Source organism: Carassius auratus, unplaced genomic scaffold (genome assembly GCF_003368295.1).
Source record: "Carassius auratus strain Wakin unplaced genomic scaffold, ASM336829v1 scaf_tig00215399, whole genome shotgun sequence".
Taxonomy (NCBI): Eukaryota; Metazoa; Chordata; class Actinopteri; order Cypriniformes; family Cyprinidae; genus Carassius; species Carassius auratus.
In genome coordinates this window covers 187,517-203,096 of record NW_020528066.1, presented here as the reverse complement: position 1 = coordinate 203,096, position 15,580 = coordinate 187,517, and the positions used below count along the sequence as shown (strand labels likewise).

The window sequence follows — 15,580 nt, the reverse complement described above, 5'->3', positions numbered from 1 at the left end:
GACCTGTTCTGAATTTCCTCCGTCCCGTCCATATGCTGCTTTGCCTTTGTTGTGTCTTATCATCACATCTACAGCACCATCAGTGTTTTACAGCAGCTCATCAGGTAATGGCATTCAGAGGCCAACAGAAGAAACTACAGCTCAGCAATGTAAAGATGACACATTAGTCATTTGAATCATTAAGCGTCTCCAGAAATGCCAGCCCAACAGAAAGACATATTTGCTGCATACTTCATACAGATTTTGGCCTTCATTTGTCCTGATTATGAGCCTGATGAAGGGGGAGTGTGAGAGGGATTCTGCTTGTCCCATTCTCCATTATTCAGACCAAGTGATTGTGGCTTAATTGACTGCATTGCTTTTTAATAGCATGAATAGAGATATTAGAAAGCTCAACTGCCTACATCCATCACAATGCCCTGTCCCTCACACCAGTTATCGCGATAACCAATAAAAATAAAAATGAAGTGCATATCTTTCGATTAGTGGCGCTTCCTTTAGCGAGTGGGCTGATGGGCAATATGGCATTCAGTTACAGCAGCTAAATCAATGGTGTTTATCTGCTCTTTAGAAACCGCTAATAATCAGATCAGGTGGAGGGAGGAGGAGCATTAGCGTTAGCACTGTATATTTATACATCTGTGTTGATTACACTCCGGCTGCTTTCTACTCATAATGACCCTAGTAGAAGATCACAATGGGAAGCCGAAATTAAATATGTGTTTTGATTGCATTAAAATATAATTATGACAAATAGATTTGGGCTGGATCACATATAAACGCATACAAACATCAGCTGTATATAGGGGAGCGAAAGCTTTTATAGGAGGGACGTTCAAGTGGGGGGTGGGGAAATTCGGGGAAAACAATATGGCTTTGCCTTATCTTGCCATCTGTTTGTTTGTGTTGACACATTTTGCAGGGTAAGGAGGACAAACATGTCTCTGTCATTTCAGTTAGAGGCTGGATTTCCAGGGATTTTCTTCCAATCAAATGGAGCTAAGGGCTAAAGCGAATGAGTGCAGATGGTGCAAGCAATCATGACCACAGATGGCTCTCACGACGAGAGGCCATTTCATATGAAATTGAAGAAAACCTGCATATACTTTATTATCTTGCAATAAAGTAATAATAATAAAACAAATTAAAATGAAAAATAAAACAAGAAATAAAAACCATAATAATAAAAATAGATAAAATAAATACAAATAAAATAAAATTTGAAATATAAAATAAAACGTGAAATAAAATATAAAATAAATACAAATTTATATATAAAATGCTCATAAATAAATAAATATATATATATAGAGTATATATTCTGAATAGAAAAACACACTTTAGTACCTTTTCGGTACAAAGGCATACTTTTTGAAAAGGTACCGGCTCAGTGACAGCTTTTTTTTTTTTTTTATTCTGAGAGTGGACGGGTGTTAGAAACCAAATTGAACACCTTGGAAATGTGCAATATTTCTTAATGAATGTTTTACCACCATTTGACTTTATTCTAATGATCTTGTAAGCTGTGTTTCATTCGTACAACTTCTGAATAGTCTCCAGTTAAATGTTCCCAAACTTCTCTCAAAAACTATCCAAAGTGGAGAGGGCATATGTTGACGATCATCTTTGTGCTCCAACTGCAAGTTTTATAATCATGACTCATTTTTTTGCGTCTGTGATTAAAGATTTAGCAGCTGAAACTCTTTCATGGATGTTGATTTTGTGAAGTTCTCTCTGATCAGTTTTTTTGGAAACAGTCTTCAAGGCAAATATTGATGTTTGCTGTCACTTTTACAGCAGTTCTGTTGTACTCAGTCACCCACTGTTCTTCTTTGCAGTCTTGCCATGCTTCGTGTTGTAATCATATGAGACATGTTACAGATTCTCCTTATTTGGCCTTTGTTGATATCTGACAAATCATTTTTCACACACTTGCAAAATTTTTTGTTGAGACACGTTCATGCATCTACATCATTTATTGATCATAGAGCAGAATTCCAGTCTGAAAACATAGTCCAAACCCTATCCATACCCCAACCATTAAACTTAACCATAACCCTAATTTATCCTTAACCCCCTGGTGTGGTTCAGTCATTGTAGACTGCAGATATGTTGATCCAGTCAAATTACATTCACATATATACATATTGCCACATTTATATGTTGAATTGGCTATTGAGACCCAACTAAATAACAACTTCAATTCCTCAGAATTTACCTTAGAGTACGTGGCTCCGTTCAGCACCTCTCCGTTTCGGATCCAGATGATTGAGGCGGCGGGTTTGGCATTGTCTGCGTGACACGTCAGATTGAGGGGGTCGCCCGCTCTCAGGCTCACCACAGGCCCTCCGATGATAACGGGGTCATCAGGTGGAACTACACAAGACGGAAGAGGAAAATAATGTTGAGAGATCTGACAAGATTCCAGATTCAGAGATTTCATTATGAACTCTTGAGCTACAGGAGTTTCCTCTGGGAAACATTTACACAACATCCAAAGGTTAGAGAGTCACTGCCAGTGCCTGCACATTTTAATTTAGATCAGTTCATATCATCTTAATGGAAAGAGAAATGTTGCTGCTGGAAAACAACTTTCTAGCCCGTGATGGCATTCTGAACTGAATGGTGTGGGCCGAGCATCAAGGAATGAGGCTTGATCATAGTAGAGTGGTTTCATTTTATCTGCATTTAAAGAGAGCAGGTGTGATTTGTATGTATGTGGAAGCCATCAACACAGTGGGACTCAGAGCGAGGAGCAGTCGAATGTGCACGTGAAATGAGCATAATAACGCGAGTGAGAACTGAGGGGGTGTAAAGGCAATCTAAGAGCAGCCAGGAGACATTGTGTGAGGGCTGTTAAGACCAGCAGAAAAAAACAAGTTCATGAATGGCACTGATTACTCTCTCTGTTTAAAACACACCCAAACCCGATCATCCTGCGTTTTATTCAAACTCCAGTGAATTATTGATCGCCCTGCATGCTCATTACCGAACAGATCTGGGGCAAGGGAAAATCAAACTTAGTAAGCAGCTGGCGGAGAGAAGTTGAGTGTGAAAGAAAGAGAAAAGGACACAATGAGGGGAGGTCACGGCAAAGAGAAAGATAATTACAGTCAAGGGGTTGTTCAGAATTGCATGTCGCTGAGGTCTTTAATTAGCCTGAAAAAAGGAAAGCTGTTCAGTCTTTGCTTACACTGTTAAAAGTATTCAATGAGTACATTCAGCTGTGCACACAAACAATATAAATTATTCCCACAGATGAAATTTTAAAGATCTGGAATTAGAGGACAAGCTGCTTAGCTACTTTTGTATATTACGCATCTTGAAATGTTGGAATTGAAATATACAGTAAAAACCACTAAATATAAAACTTCATGCAAATATGCATGCATGACCACTTCCGCATCACTCAAATCTTATGGAGACTAATTAAATCAGTGTGCTGCCTTGACTAGCTACTGATATAGTAGCCTACAAATCGCCAATGCCTGCAGAAAGTGCAATGAAGTGTGTGTAAATAATGAAAATGTAAATGGGTTTTCAAGTTCTTTTTACTAAATATCTGTATCAATTATATTTTAAAGGGATGTTCTAATAGTCTATTTTATGTATTAAACTATCAGACACTATCAGAAAATTATTTCTCATCAAAAGCAGTGTGACCTGGCTGTGGTGTTTAACTACAGAATGCTGTTCCTGCACCACCTACAGGGAGCTCCATGATCACGTGTAGTGAATTGCATGCTGCAGATGAAAAAAAAAAAAAAAAAGCATTCTTAATGGCCACAACTGTACATGTTACGCCATGAAAATATGATAATATATTAAACATAAAAAAGAAACATAAATAAATACAATTATCTCTATCCCTAAAGATAACAAAATTGTGCCTTATTACAAAATTGGTGCAGTCCATAAATGCAAGTTGTAGTGACTGGCGAAGCCATGGGTGCCTTTTATGAAGAGTAATATATACGTAACTTGAAGTTTTGTGACAGGCTTTAGCATTTCAGGATGACAAGAGTCACGGGTTTCTTTGAGAAAATCATTCACATGATCAAAAACTAGTCACCTGATTTTTCTCAATGCTTATTTAGGGATTTACAAAGTGTTTCTATTTTAGCAAATGTGTCTTAAGCAAGTGAAATGCACATTAACGACATACATCTTCAACGATCTACTCAAGTGGGTGCGTTTGAAAATTTTATTTGCAGTCTCTCAGTCGAGCATTTTATTTTATTTGTATTATTATTTTTGTATGCATTATCCAAAGAAATCAAATACAATAACAAGGAATGTTGCAGTGCTTTCAGGGATGCCGCTATGGTTTCTATGATAAGGGCCCTTGGAATCATCTTAACCTTCACCCCCGTTATAGCGCCCCTGGTTGCATAAATAAAACATGACGATGACCATTGACCAACCCCTCAAAAACCAAAGTGACAAACAATAAAATGAGGACTGATAACAGTGAGTCATTTTCCCTGTGAACTTTTGCGTAATTGGTTTCTTGCCTGAGCTTCTGTTTTGCCTATGAAAGCGGTAATTGGCAGTTTCCAGGTAATGACAAGGTTTGCCTCTAGTTATAATGGCAATAAAATCAAATATATTTATTTTTACATCTTGCAAACTGTAGTTCTAACAGATGTATTTTTGTCAAGGAAAAAAAATTGATTTGGAGGTGTGAAGTGTGACACTATGGTTTACTTGTTATCATTTGTTTGCCACTTGGAGGTCTGACTTTTCTGTTGCAGCCTTGTAAGTATACAGTACAGTAGATCTCTAAACGGATATAAATGCACTGTAAGTTTGCTCGCTTCAGGCTTTTTACAGGCAGTCTTGACTCTTTCTTGACCTGTGTGAATGGTTATTAATTTTCCCATGATAGGCCATTTTGAATACACCCAGTTCCACATGCAACAAAATGAATTACATTTCTGTGGTAGGTGTCCTTGGTAGGGCATTTATTTTTTGTTTGTACCTGTATATAAGGGCATTCAGATTAAGTACCTTTTTTATTAGTAGTTTCTTAGTGTGACCGTTCATATCACAGTAAGTCAAAGAAGAAGAATTGCTTCTCTTTTCTTTTCCCTTTTTTTTCTATCAGCTAAATCACAGCTCCAATTAACTACTTTTAGTAGCAAAGATGATGGGGAATATTGAAGTCTTCTTTTCTGACAGATTTTTTTATGAATTTAGTCTCACCAAATGACTAAAAGAGGGATTGTCCATCTCAAAAGGGTTTATTTGAGCTCCTAATATGGAACTATTACACATTTGAAAGGCAGGTCGATGAGCCTGTATTTCTCATTGCAGACTTTAGTGATCCACAGCTGTACACTGTTCATCTGCCAAAAAGCCCTCTCACTACTGATGGCTGAGCCCATGCACTACAAATGGCACTGATCATTAAAGGAAGGAGCTGTTATTTCGGGCTGTGGCGTTGAGGTTTTGTCAGACATTCCCTATCTAATTTCAGCTCTCCCAGACACTCTTAGTCTGACAGCAGTACAAAGGGCAACCCTGTAGCCATGCAAGCCATCATCATTACCGGCCTGTTTGCAAACTCTGCATCCCTTAATGGCTCCAAATTAGCGCTTTACCACAGTCACTCAATAGATTTCTCATGAGTCGGTCAGCAGTGCGGATTGATCGCTCCTTTTTAATTACTGGCCAGTGGGCTGCAATTCTTCCACCTTCCACTTGGCTGGGAAAACCTTAATCCATAATCCAGTCCAGTCTTTATATTCTGCATGTCCTCATATATTGTCTTTTTAGCACTCTCTCTTACTTACTTTTAAAGTCTAAATGAATTCTACTTTGTGTATTCACCATGATTTAATTCCAAAACCCAATTAACTTTCCTTGAAACAACAAAAATTGAGTAATTCTACAAACTTTCCTCGGTGACCGAAGATGGATGTTGTTCAGCTGCAAAAAAACAAAACAAAAAACAACAACAACAACAGGCTTTCCATCTCACAAATTTTTTGCATTAGACATTTAGAATAAATAATATTTTATACATGTTGGAATATGAATGTATAGGGTTTGCACAGAATGCATTGTACAGAATTCATTAAAGAGCTAACATATGGATGAACAGAAGAGCAATTTCACAGTGAATGTATTTGTACAATATCTAAGGTCTTCTGGGACTTCCGTGTTTTCACAAACATTTATTAAATAATAAACAATCTGTAGCTAGAGAAAAGGACAGATCTCTCAAGACCTCAAGGCTCAAGGTGACAGAACTCTTAACTTGTAGCGTGTGACTGAAGAAACAATAAATTGCATGCAGGCAAATGGATTTGCAATTAACCAAATGGACTGAAACATTGGCTCAGTCAACTGGGGACCTTGAATTCCAGCAACAAGCTTTTTAAATCAACTAGATGGGTGATGTTTCGGTTCCAGGAGCTAAAAGGAAGAATGTGAGAGAGATGTCTTTGTTCTCCAGATTGGGTTTGATGCTATAGTAATTGCAGAGGTGGAAATCTCACTTCGTTTACAGTGGGCTTCTATGGCAGTGGCTTCACAGTTTGGGTTATTGACATCAAAAACAAGATTGCTTAAGAGTGAGGTGCTATGGCCCGTAATCCAGCACACGGCTAGAAGAGCAGGGGCTTCTGGGATGGGGGAAAGCAATCTGTTAGGAACCGAATAGCTGAGGTGGTGTTTTGCACTAAAATGAGGCCAGTCTGTTTCAGCAACGGCTCCCGTCACCTGCTCATGCGGTTGCTACGGGCTGTGATGGAAAGATCAGCAATAAACAAAGAAAGAAGAGGAAGTGCAATCGAAAACATGCCAGGAATGGAGACAAGTGACATACGTGGCTCACTGGCCCAAATCAAAGCTCCCTTCACAGCGCTGTCACTAATGTGTTGCTTTGCAGGAGGCAGAATTCGGAGGTAAACACAAACTGATCCATATTCTCTCTCCATTACTTTCGCTTCCCTCCATTTGGCAGGGGCTGTACGTGTATGGTTTCAATGGCTCGATGCATGAGTGATGCCCGGCCAGATTGCCTGAGTTATAGCAGAATGGAGTCAGGCGATGGGAAACCAAAGCTGATGGAAAGAAAATAAGATTTTCCTTCGAATAAGCATCAAAGTGTGCAGGAAATAGAGGTGCTGGGGCACTGGCGGCGAGCGTAGGCTGGGTTTTGGCGTGACCACTACAAGCAGACTCATTTTGTTTTCTGAGAGGTTTGTCATGGCTTCTGACTGCGCAGTAGGTTGGAAAGAAAGAGGAAGTTATGAGATGCGGTTGGGCTCCTCTAGTTGAAGAGGCATGGTGGGGTCAGATCGTGAATAAGTGGTGGGTGGAAGCTGGTGAGATGTTTATGATGGTGTGGAGATAACAATGAAGCAGCAAAAAGACCCACCAACATAAGGTACACTTTGGAATAGGCTGATGTGGTCTCTTCAAGGATAGTAACAATTTGGAAAACCATACGTGTCCAAACCATAAGAGAACATCACCATAAAGCAGAGAAGCAATTAATCAATGATGTACAAGAGTGTCCATGATGAAGAAAAATAAAAATAAATATTATATTATATTATATTATATTATATTATATTATATTATATTATATTATATTATATTATTAGGGCTTGCCTTTAATAATAAACAAAAAAACAACAACAATAAATTATACAGTATTTATATTTAAATTAATTTAAATTTTGTAATATTTAAAATTATAGATATGGTCTTCAGGGGTTACTGATATCACTTCTTGGTTGTTTGTTTATCAATTTATTTATGTATTTTTGAATTTAGTTTCTGTGTGTTGATCAGACCACATGATTTTGAGTTGGCTGACAAATATTTTTAATATATTAAGTAAAAGTGCTTTTTTGATTAAATAATGATAAACCTTATTCTAAACTACTTATTGTTTTATTTCCAATAGTTGAATTCCTTTTTTTTATGTTATCAGTACAGTTGTGTCTTAACTTAACTACTATGTACTTACATTTTAATTAATAATTTAGTACAATGTACTTATTGTCTACATACATGTTTTTACATAGTACTTATATTTAAAAAAAAAAAAAAAAAAAAACTACATGTAATTACATCTGTATTTAATTTCTGTTACATTTATAATTACACTATTGACCCATACTTTACACCTTAACACACCCTTAAACTTACCCATACCTCCAACCCTCTCCCTAACCTTACCCCTATCCCACCTCAATAGCAGCAAAAGTGTTTTACTATACAATATGAACACAATAAGTACATTGCACTTATTTTTTTATGTAAGTACATAGTAGTTAAGGCCACCTAATATAAAGTGGGAAAACATTCTTATCATAGAAGTATGTATAAATTACAATTGAAGTTTAATTTGAATAATTTCATAAAACATGTAAAAATAAGTGCTGATCAAACTGGGTGTATGATCTACTGATTGTAAAAAGGAATTGAGAAAAGCCAAAAGTGTCCCTTTGCCTTACTCAACATGTCAAAGAGAATTACATCAGAGAAGCAGTGACAGCTTGACGTTTGTAAGTAACAGAACATCTGTACTGACTCTCATCTGTCATTCAGGTCACAGGAGTGTGTTTGCAGATGTGTGTGAGGTCACAGCCCAGCAGAGTGGATCTCCCAGCAAAGCTAATCGTCCGTTTAAATAACATCTGCGTGATTTTTGTGCACAGTTACATGTGCAATAGTTCAAACATAATGGTACATAAACCAGCTATTTAATCAATTTAGTCTCTGATATTTGATTTAGTAAGAATCATCTTTCAACAAACGCGCACAAACACAGACTCTGGGTTTATGGGATTTGGAAAGCTCAGAATGTTTGCCAATAACTGTTCAAAAGAGTTGTGAAAAGTCTCATTGGTTTTCAACGAGGCGGCTTTATTGTTGTTAATGTGTTTCTAAACTTACTTTTAATTGCAATTCAGATCAAAGTTTCCAAGTCAAAGTTTCTAAGAACGGTTTGTTGTTCTCCTGAGGAGTGAAAAATGTACTTTTAGGTTTGGCGTGTTTGTTTGTATTTGACTCATATTTAGTAGATTTTAAAAACATCCTCTCTTGTGGAAAAAAAGAGATTAAATGAAGTTTGATGGTGTTCAGGGCATCACACTTGTGTGGAAATTAAATCTGGATCTGAATTGATGACCTTTGTTTATCTTCATAAGACTATAAGCAGGACATTTAAAAAAACTAAAAAATGCGAGCAATTGCATCTCATGATTTGCAATTAAAAGTTAATAATCTCCATGCCTTGAAGCTGTTTATCAAATCCTAGGCTAAGATGTTAAGATTTTCAAATGCGAAGTAGTACAGATTCCAAGTACTTCACCTATTTATTTTTCCCGCAAGGACACTTGATCTGCCATTAGTTATGAAATCATAGTTATTAATTTGTGCAAAAGGGAATGAGAAATGAGTGGGGTAGATTTAGCTCTCGCATCTTCCAAGGATTTAATCCTTTGAAAAGCAAATATTTTCTAATGGGCAATTTCAGCACTTATAAGATAACAGACTATCAGACTTACAGACTGAGATCATCGGAATGCTTTGCTATTACTTTAATTATTTACTTTTTACTTGTAGAGAGCGAGCAATGAGATCCATTAACAAGACAATTAGAAAGAGCAAAACTGAGTTTAAGATTGGGGATGGAATTGGGATGAAAAAGTAAATTGCTAGAAAGACAAATGCATAGAGTGTTAGAAATTGATAATGGCTTCACAAAAAAAAAAAAAAAACAACAACAAAAAAAAAAACAATCAAATCTAGAAGTTCTGTACCCCCAGGTGAGAAATAAATGCATTCAAAATTTTCAGAAGTATGGCAGCGGTAAGTAACCTTTCGGTAGTTTTATAAGGCCAGATGCAAGCTCTCTCCCTCCATTACTCTGCAGTCTATTTTCTCCCAGGCTGAGATTAATGTTGAGGGGACACGTGAGAAGACAAGGATGGCTATCTTCTAGAGGGTTATATAATTAGCCCACAGGGCAAATGCTAAAAGAATTGCTTTTTCTTCATAACTAATTCAGAAAAGGTGACCTCCGGAGGTCAACCACAATCCCAAAACCCACATCAGCTCTGCAAATGTAGAGTTCAAAATTCTGATTTTACCATCGCGTGTCACAGCGGACACGATGCAGGTTTTTCTTTGATGAAGGAAAGGATTTAGTTGTTCCCTCTTCCCCATGAGCTTTTCCCAAGATTTTCAGGCAAGCAACCATAAATGGTTCATAAAATTATTATTATTATTATTATTATTTAGGGTAATTCACAGAGTTTGGGATTCATTTTTCCCTACTTTCAAGTGCTTGATCAGATATCAAAGCCTTTAGCGGGATTGGCTGATCTGGACTGTGCTGAGCTCTGTAGAGAGTACACCTGCCCTAACCTCAGCCTTCAGTCCATATGCGTCATGAATTGAGAAGCTCAGGGACCACTTCAGCTGTCAGCTAAGAAATACTGGGGAGACCTGGCGTCACACTCCCATTCCTGCCATCACTACGGCTCAGACCAGGCTTCCTGACATTATAAAAGACAGCCCAGAGATCGCTCTGCTACAGAGCTCACATATATTACAAGCAAAGGTTAGAAGATCTCAGCACCAATTCTGCAGAGCTTCAGGTGCTACACAATTTTTATTTATTTTATTTTTATTTTTTGATAGTAAAAGTATTTCCTCAAACTCTGTTTTTTATCTCTCTGAGATAGACATTATTGACATGTAAATGTTGTTGTTTGTGTATTCAAATATATTCCTTTGACTGACATCTAAAAGTCTTGAAAGTTTAGAAGAAGTTGTTTTTACAGCTGAGTTTCTTTTTTACTAGCGAGGGAATTTTGCTTTGTTTTTATCTCAAAAGCTCAAGAGAATATGATAAAGCATGATATGATCCTTTTCTAACCCTGTGAAATTAACCAATGAAGAGCCACAAACATCACAAAGCCACTAGCTCATTGGTGACCAACTTGACAGGAAATTAAACTAAGGAGGGACGAACTGGAGGTTCTTGGTTTATCGTTGGTGTTGGATAATTAGCGTTATCTTTGCCCATTGAGGCAGTTCTAAAGCAGTGCTAATTAAGGCCCAATTAATAATGACCACAGCAGGAGAGAATCATGATAAACAAAACAGCCCATGCATCATTGCTTCAAATTCATTTCCACCAATCATTTCCACCAATCATTTCACCAATCACACATATTTGGAAGCTGCTAGTATTGAATGATGTTCTGGCCATGAGGTGCTACTGATACTGGTAGTATAGTGGTGACTTGGTGGTGGTAGTTTGGTGCTTGTAATTAGCAAATAAGTTATTTGCAAGGGAGAGCAACCTCAGACCACATAATTTGTCTACTTTCTTCCTCTAATTTCCCTCACTACATCCTCCCATGCAGGTCATTATTTTCTCTTTTCATTAGAGGAAATCAATAAAGCAAATCACATTCCAGTTGGCGAGCACATTTGCTTCATTTCTTACCCCACCACTTCCATAACACCACCCCAATCCTGACCCCCGTTGCGCCCACTGGTGCAAAGAAAGAGTTAAATTTGATGGGTGTGGGTGGTCGGTCTGTAGAGCAGATAAAGCTACCAGGTGGTTGATTACTACCTCAGCACAGATAACACTGTTGCTGCCCAATATTGCAGAAACAGCAACACTGAATAATAACCCAATAAAACTTAATTAAGATTCAATGACCTCTCTTGTTTAATAATGAAGACAGTGGGATTTGCAGGAGGAAATTAAAACGGAGAACTTATGGCACTGCAGGGGAGTTTGGTCAGTGAAAAATCTATTTTTAATACTATACATTATTCTTCGCTGATCTCATAGTCAAGATCAGACTTTATCCTGATTTCATTTGTGGATGCAAGATTATTTGAAATTAATATATATATACTTAGGGACTTTTGAGAAAGTAAATAAGCTTCTGCTGAAAGCAAATGTATGCAAAATATTATCTTTGTCAGTTTTTATGTATACACGTCGTACATGCAGCTGTAACTAACCTAGCACAGTGAGTCGAGCTGGACGAGACCTCATGGCAGCCTGGATGGCCTGACACTCGAACACAGCATCATCCGTCAGCTCCACCCTTTGGATGCGAAGGTGGTGTTCACCAGTTCCGTGATCCCCGACCACAGCATAGCGAGGGTAACCTGGAAAACAGGGATGGGTTAATGCCCCGAGACCTTCAGTGACTGCTCTTAAAATGTATTTTCTAAACGCTTCTGGGTAGATGAAATCCAGGGAAATTGTACCTTGTCGGTTTCAGAGCAGTACTAACTTAGCACCTGAATTAAAGTGGCTTTTTAGTCACTTCATGACAGTGTAAAGTAATCCTTGAATGCCACAGGGAGTTAGTGGTGGAGGCTGATGCAACGCTGGCTGTTTGTTAGCAACCACCGGGATATCAAAGGACATCAGTTGAATTTATTGTGTATTATTTGTATATGAGATCTCTAGAAGGGATAATTAAGTTGAATATTTTGTTCGGTTTCATGAATGTGTGAAAAACAATGATAACAACCATGTATTTTCTTTTTCATTTCTTCTTATGTCCTCCGTAATCCATAGTCTTTCTCTCCTTCTTCTGCAAAGCGAGAAGATTGACGACTTGTGTCCCACAGGCCAATGTGAAAAAGCCCAATGTGAGGCAAGAATAGGTGCAATAACATATCTATGACCTTTCTAAAATGAACTGAAGATGAACAGATGTGTGAGGCTTTCTAATGGTTGGAGTGAGAGTTTCTGCCAGTTGGAGTGAGACTTTGTGCCAGTTTGAGTGAGACTCACTGATGATTGAGGTGAGACGGTTTGTTGATTGAGGTGAGGCAGTCTGCTGGTTTTGCTATAATATGTTCAGCTGGTCCTCAGGCGTGCTGCTCTTGGTGTAGCACTTAGTAAACAGCACACAGAGCCAAGAAGATTGAGATGTGTTCCACCGATGCAGAGGAATGGTGATTTGCGGTTTAATAATACACTCAGCGGGATGTATTTCAGGGAAAACTGACGGTTTTACAACAGCAAGCAAAACCAAAGGCCTTTAAAACACATCAGCTGACTATTAGTCGGGAATTTGCATAAGGAGAGGATGCAGAAGCTTGGTTTGCCACTATAGAAAATGTAACGCAGGGGAGGAGACTTGTGATTGTGGCGTACTTTACAGTTAATTTCCACAGCCTCTCCATGTGAATGTCTTTACGGATCTATGGAGGCAAAATACTCCTAATTAGGAGACATTTGCAATTTACCGTGAGACCCCTAAAAAGTGCTGTCATTGCTGCTAGTGCAGTTTCTCTTTCCAAGTCAAGACGTTAATTGATGGCTGTTGGGCGATACAGATTTAATGGCGTCAGAAGCTGATCTCAGCATATTCCTCTACAGAAGAAAGCACTGTGCGTTTATCCCTCGATTTATTTCAATATAGCTTTTTATGTGGCTAAATTTACACCTTCAGAAGTGATCTCGCTTCCAGTCTCCACGGAGCAGCCATTTGAATCTTTGCCAGTGAATGACCTGTGGCAGCATATTGATTTTTACAGCATCCATCGATATGATTCATGTTCGCTCCAGAGAATTCTCTGTGACATAATCGTCATGCACCCTTGTGCTCTCGGGGCACTCAATGCCAGCAAGTCCATTTTCTATTTAAAGTGTTGTTGGCTTCGAAAAGCATATCTGCTTTTCAAACTGAAAGGTTTAAAACAGCATGTGTGTTTGTGGTTGATTGGGTTTATATAACCGACTCCACTTGTTTAGAGATGTATCACCCATTATAAAATTGAAAGGGTGTCCTGATATCACCTATATTTCTTCGAGTACTGTGTGGTACGAAATCCAACCTATTTCTGAGCTCTACCACAGGGATATTGCTGCAGTCATCATTGTAATCTATAGCAATGAGGCTTGAAAGAGGGATGTACTTTAACATATTGCTGTAGAAAGGAGTAAAAAATAGACTGGACTGGACTAATGGCATTTAAGTCCTTGAGCCTGGCTGTTGAAATCACTGTGCCAGAAAATGCCAATTATTGCCTGTTGCCTCATTGGATCCCATTTACTTTTAATAGACCATGAAGTGTCTCTCATTTTCCCTATTGAGGAGAGAGCAGCAGACGATTATGGTGCAATGTGTTTTATCTGCCCACATGCAGCTTTTAATTTCTCTAAGTGAGTGGGAGAGAGAAAAGAGGCAGGATAACCCCAAAAAACAAACATTTAATAAGCCATCAAAACAGACTGTGCCCACATCATTTAGTGGACTACTTTGGAAAGTTGTTTTGAAGGTCTTTCAAAAATATGGCGATATTTAATTAATAAACAAGAAAGGCTGTTATATAAAATGAAAATCTTATGTTAACACTGGCCAATTATTTACCTACATTTGACCTTTTTTTTTTCTTTTTTTTTTGAGAAGGTAGAATTTTTTTGTTCTTCGTTCCGTGCTCGAGAATAAACAAACATAAAAAGAAAAAAAAAAAAAAAAATCCAAATTATCCATTTAATATTTCACTTGTTTATTCTATATGTCAGAAAGATTAAATGGAGAGATTTTCACTTACAGTAAGTCACTTGCTTTTATAAGTGTTCTCAAAATAATCTCATATGCCTACTTCAGAGTTTAAGAACCTCTCAAACTGTGATTTCAAAGTCTGCAATCAGAGTTTCAGTATGAACTCAAGCATTAATTCCATATATAAATATCCTAGTTATTCTGTCCATGTTAACTGTACTCTGCAAGTAAGTATGTTACAGCTGTTTTATTTATGTCAGTCTGTGAAACTCAGACGAAACCTTGCTGAAAACTCAATGGGAAACCTTTGAGCAAAATAATTAACCCTGCCAACTGTCAGGGTAAAATTTAAGGTCTATAATGTGAACATAGAGCCAAATCAAGTGCTGTTTATTGTGGCAGCCAATCAAAGCAAGAGAAGCAGGCTGAGTCATTTGAATAGCCACTGACTTGGTTCAATACTGTGTTTATTCCTGATGAGAGATTGATGGGTGTGTTACAGGCGGCATCTATTGCCACTTAATGCCTAGCTGCAAATCTTGAGGACTTATTTCTCAGATAGATGCAGAATATATGCACTGGCTTCTAATGACATTACTAATTTATCAAGCACTATTAATTCACAGTAATGTGCAAAATCAACTTCTTCAATATGGCTTAACATTGACTTACTAATGGAACCACAAGACACACATTCTGGCGAAATGCACTACTTTTCCACACATATATATATATATATATATAAATAGAGGGGTGTTACAAGTTACACACACAGACACACACACACACAAAAAAAAAAAAAAAAAAAAAAAAAAACATTTTTGACTTTAGGGATTTACGTCTTGCAATAAAATGAAGGAGCAACCCTAGCTAGTCTTTGTGTAAGCCTACTCCAGTCAAATGACAAAAACAAAAATAAAAAAAATAAAAAGATTAACTGTGATCTAGAGATTACATCAACCCACCAGTATCATTATCTGAGCCAGGCCCTTGTATACAAATGCAACCCAAATATTGTGTCTATCAGTGATGTCCGGGATGATACATATTTCATCTCT

The 15,580-nt window shown here is 37.7% G+C and overlaps 1 protein-coding gene across 7 annotated transcripts in view; it reads right to left on the bottom strand.

The window, feature by feature from the left end:
* LOC113094517 (kin of IRRE-like protein 3) overlaps nucleotides 1-15,580 on the bottom strand; it is a 187,802-nt gene that overhangs the window by 45,381 nt on the left and 126,841 nt on the right. For all 7 annotated transcript variants that reach the window (XM_026260097.1, XM_026260103.1, XM_026260101.1 and 4 more), the window contains exons 3-4: nucleotides 12,016-12,165; nucleotides 2,219-2,376 (exon numbers count right to left, since the gene is read on the bottom strand). In XM_026260097.1, coding sequence (XP_026115882.1) covers nucleotides 2,219-2,376; nucleotides 12,016-12,165 — 308 coding nt within the window. The remainder of the gene's footprint in view (nucleotides 1-2,218; nucleotides 2,377-12,015; nucleotides 12,166-15,580) is intronic.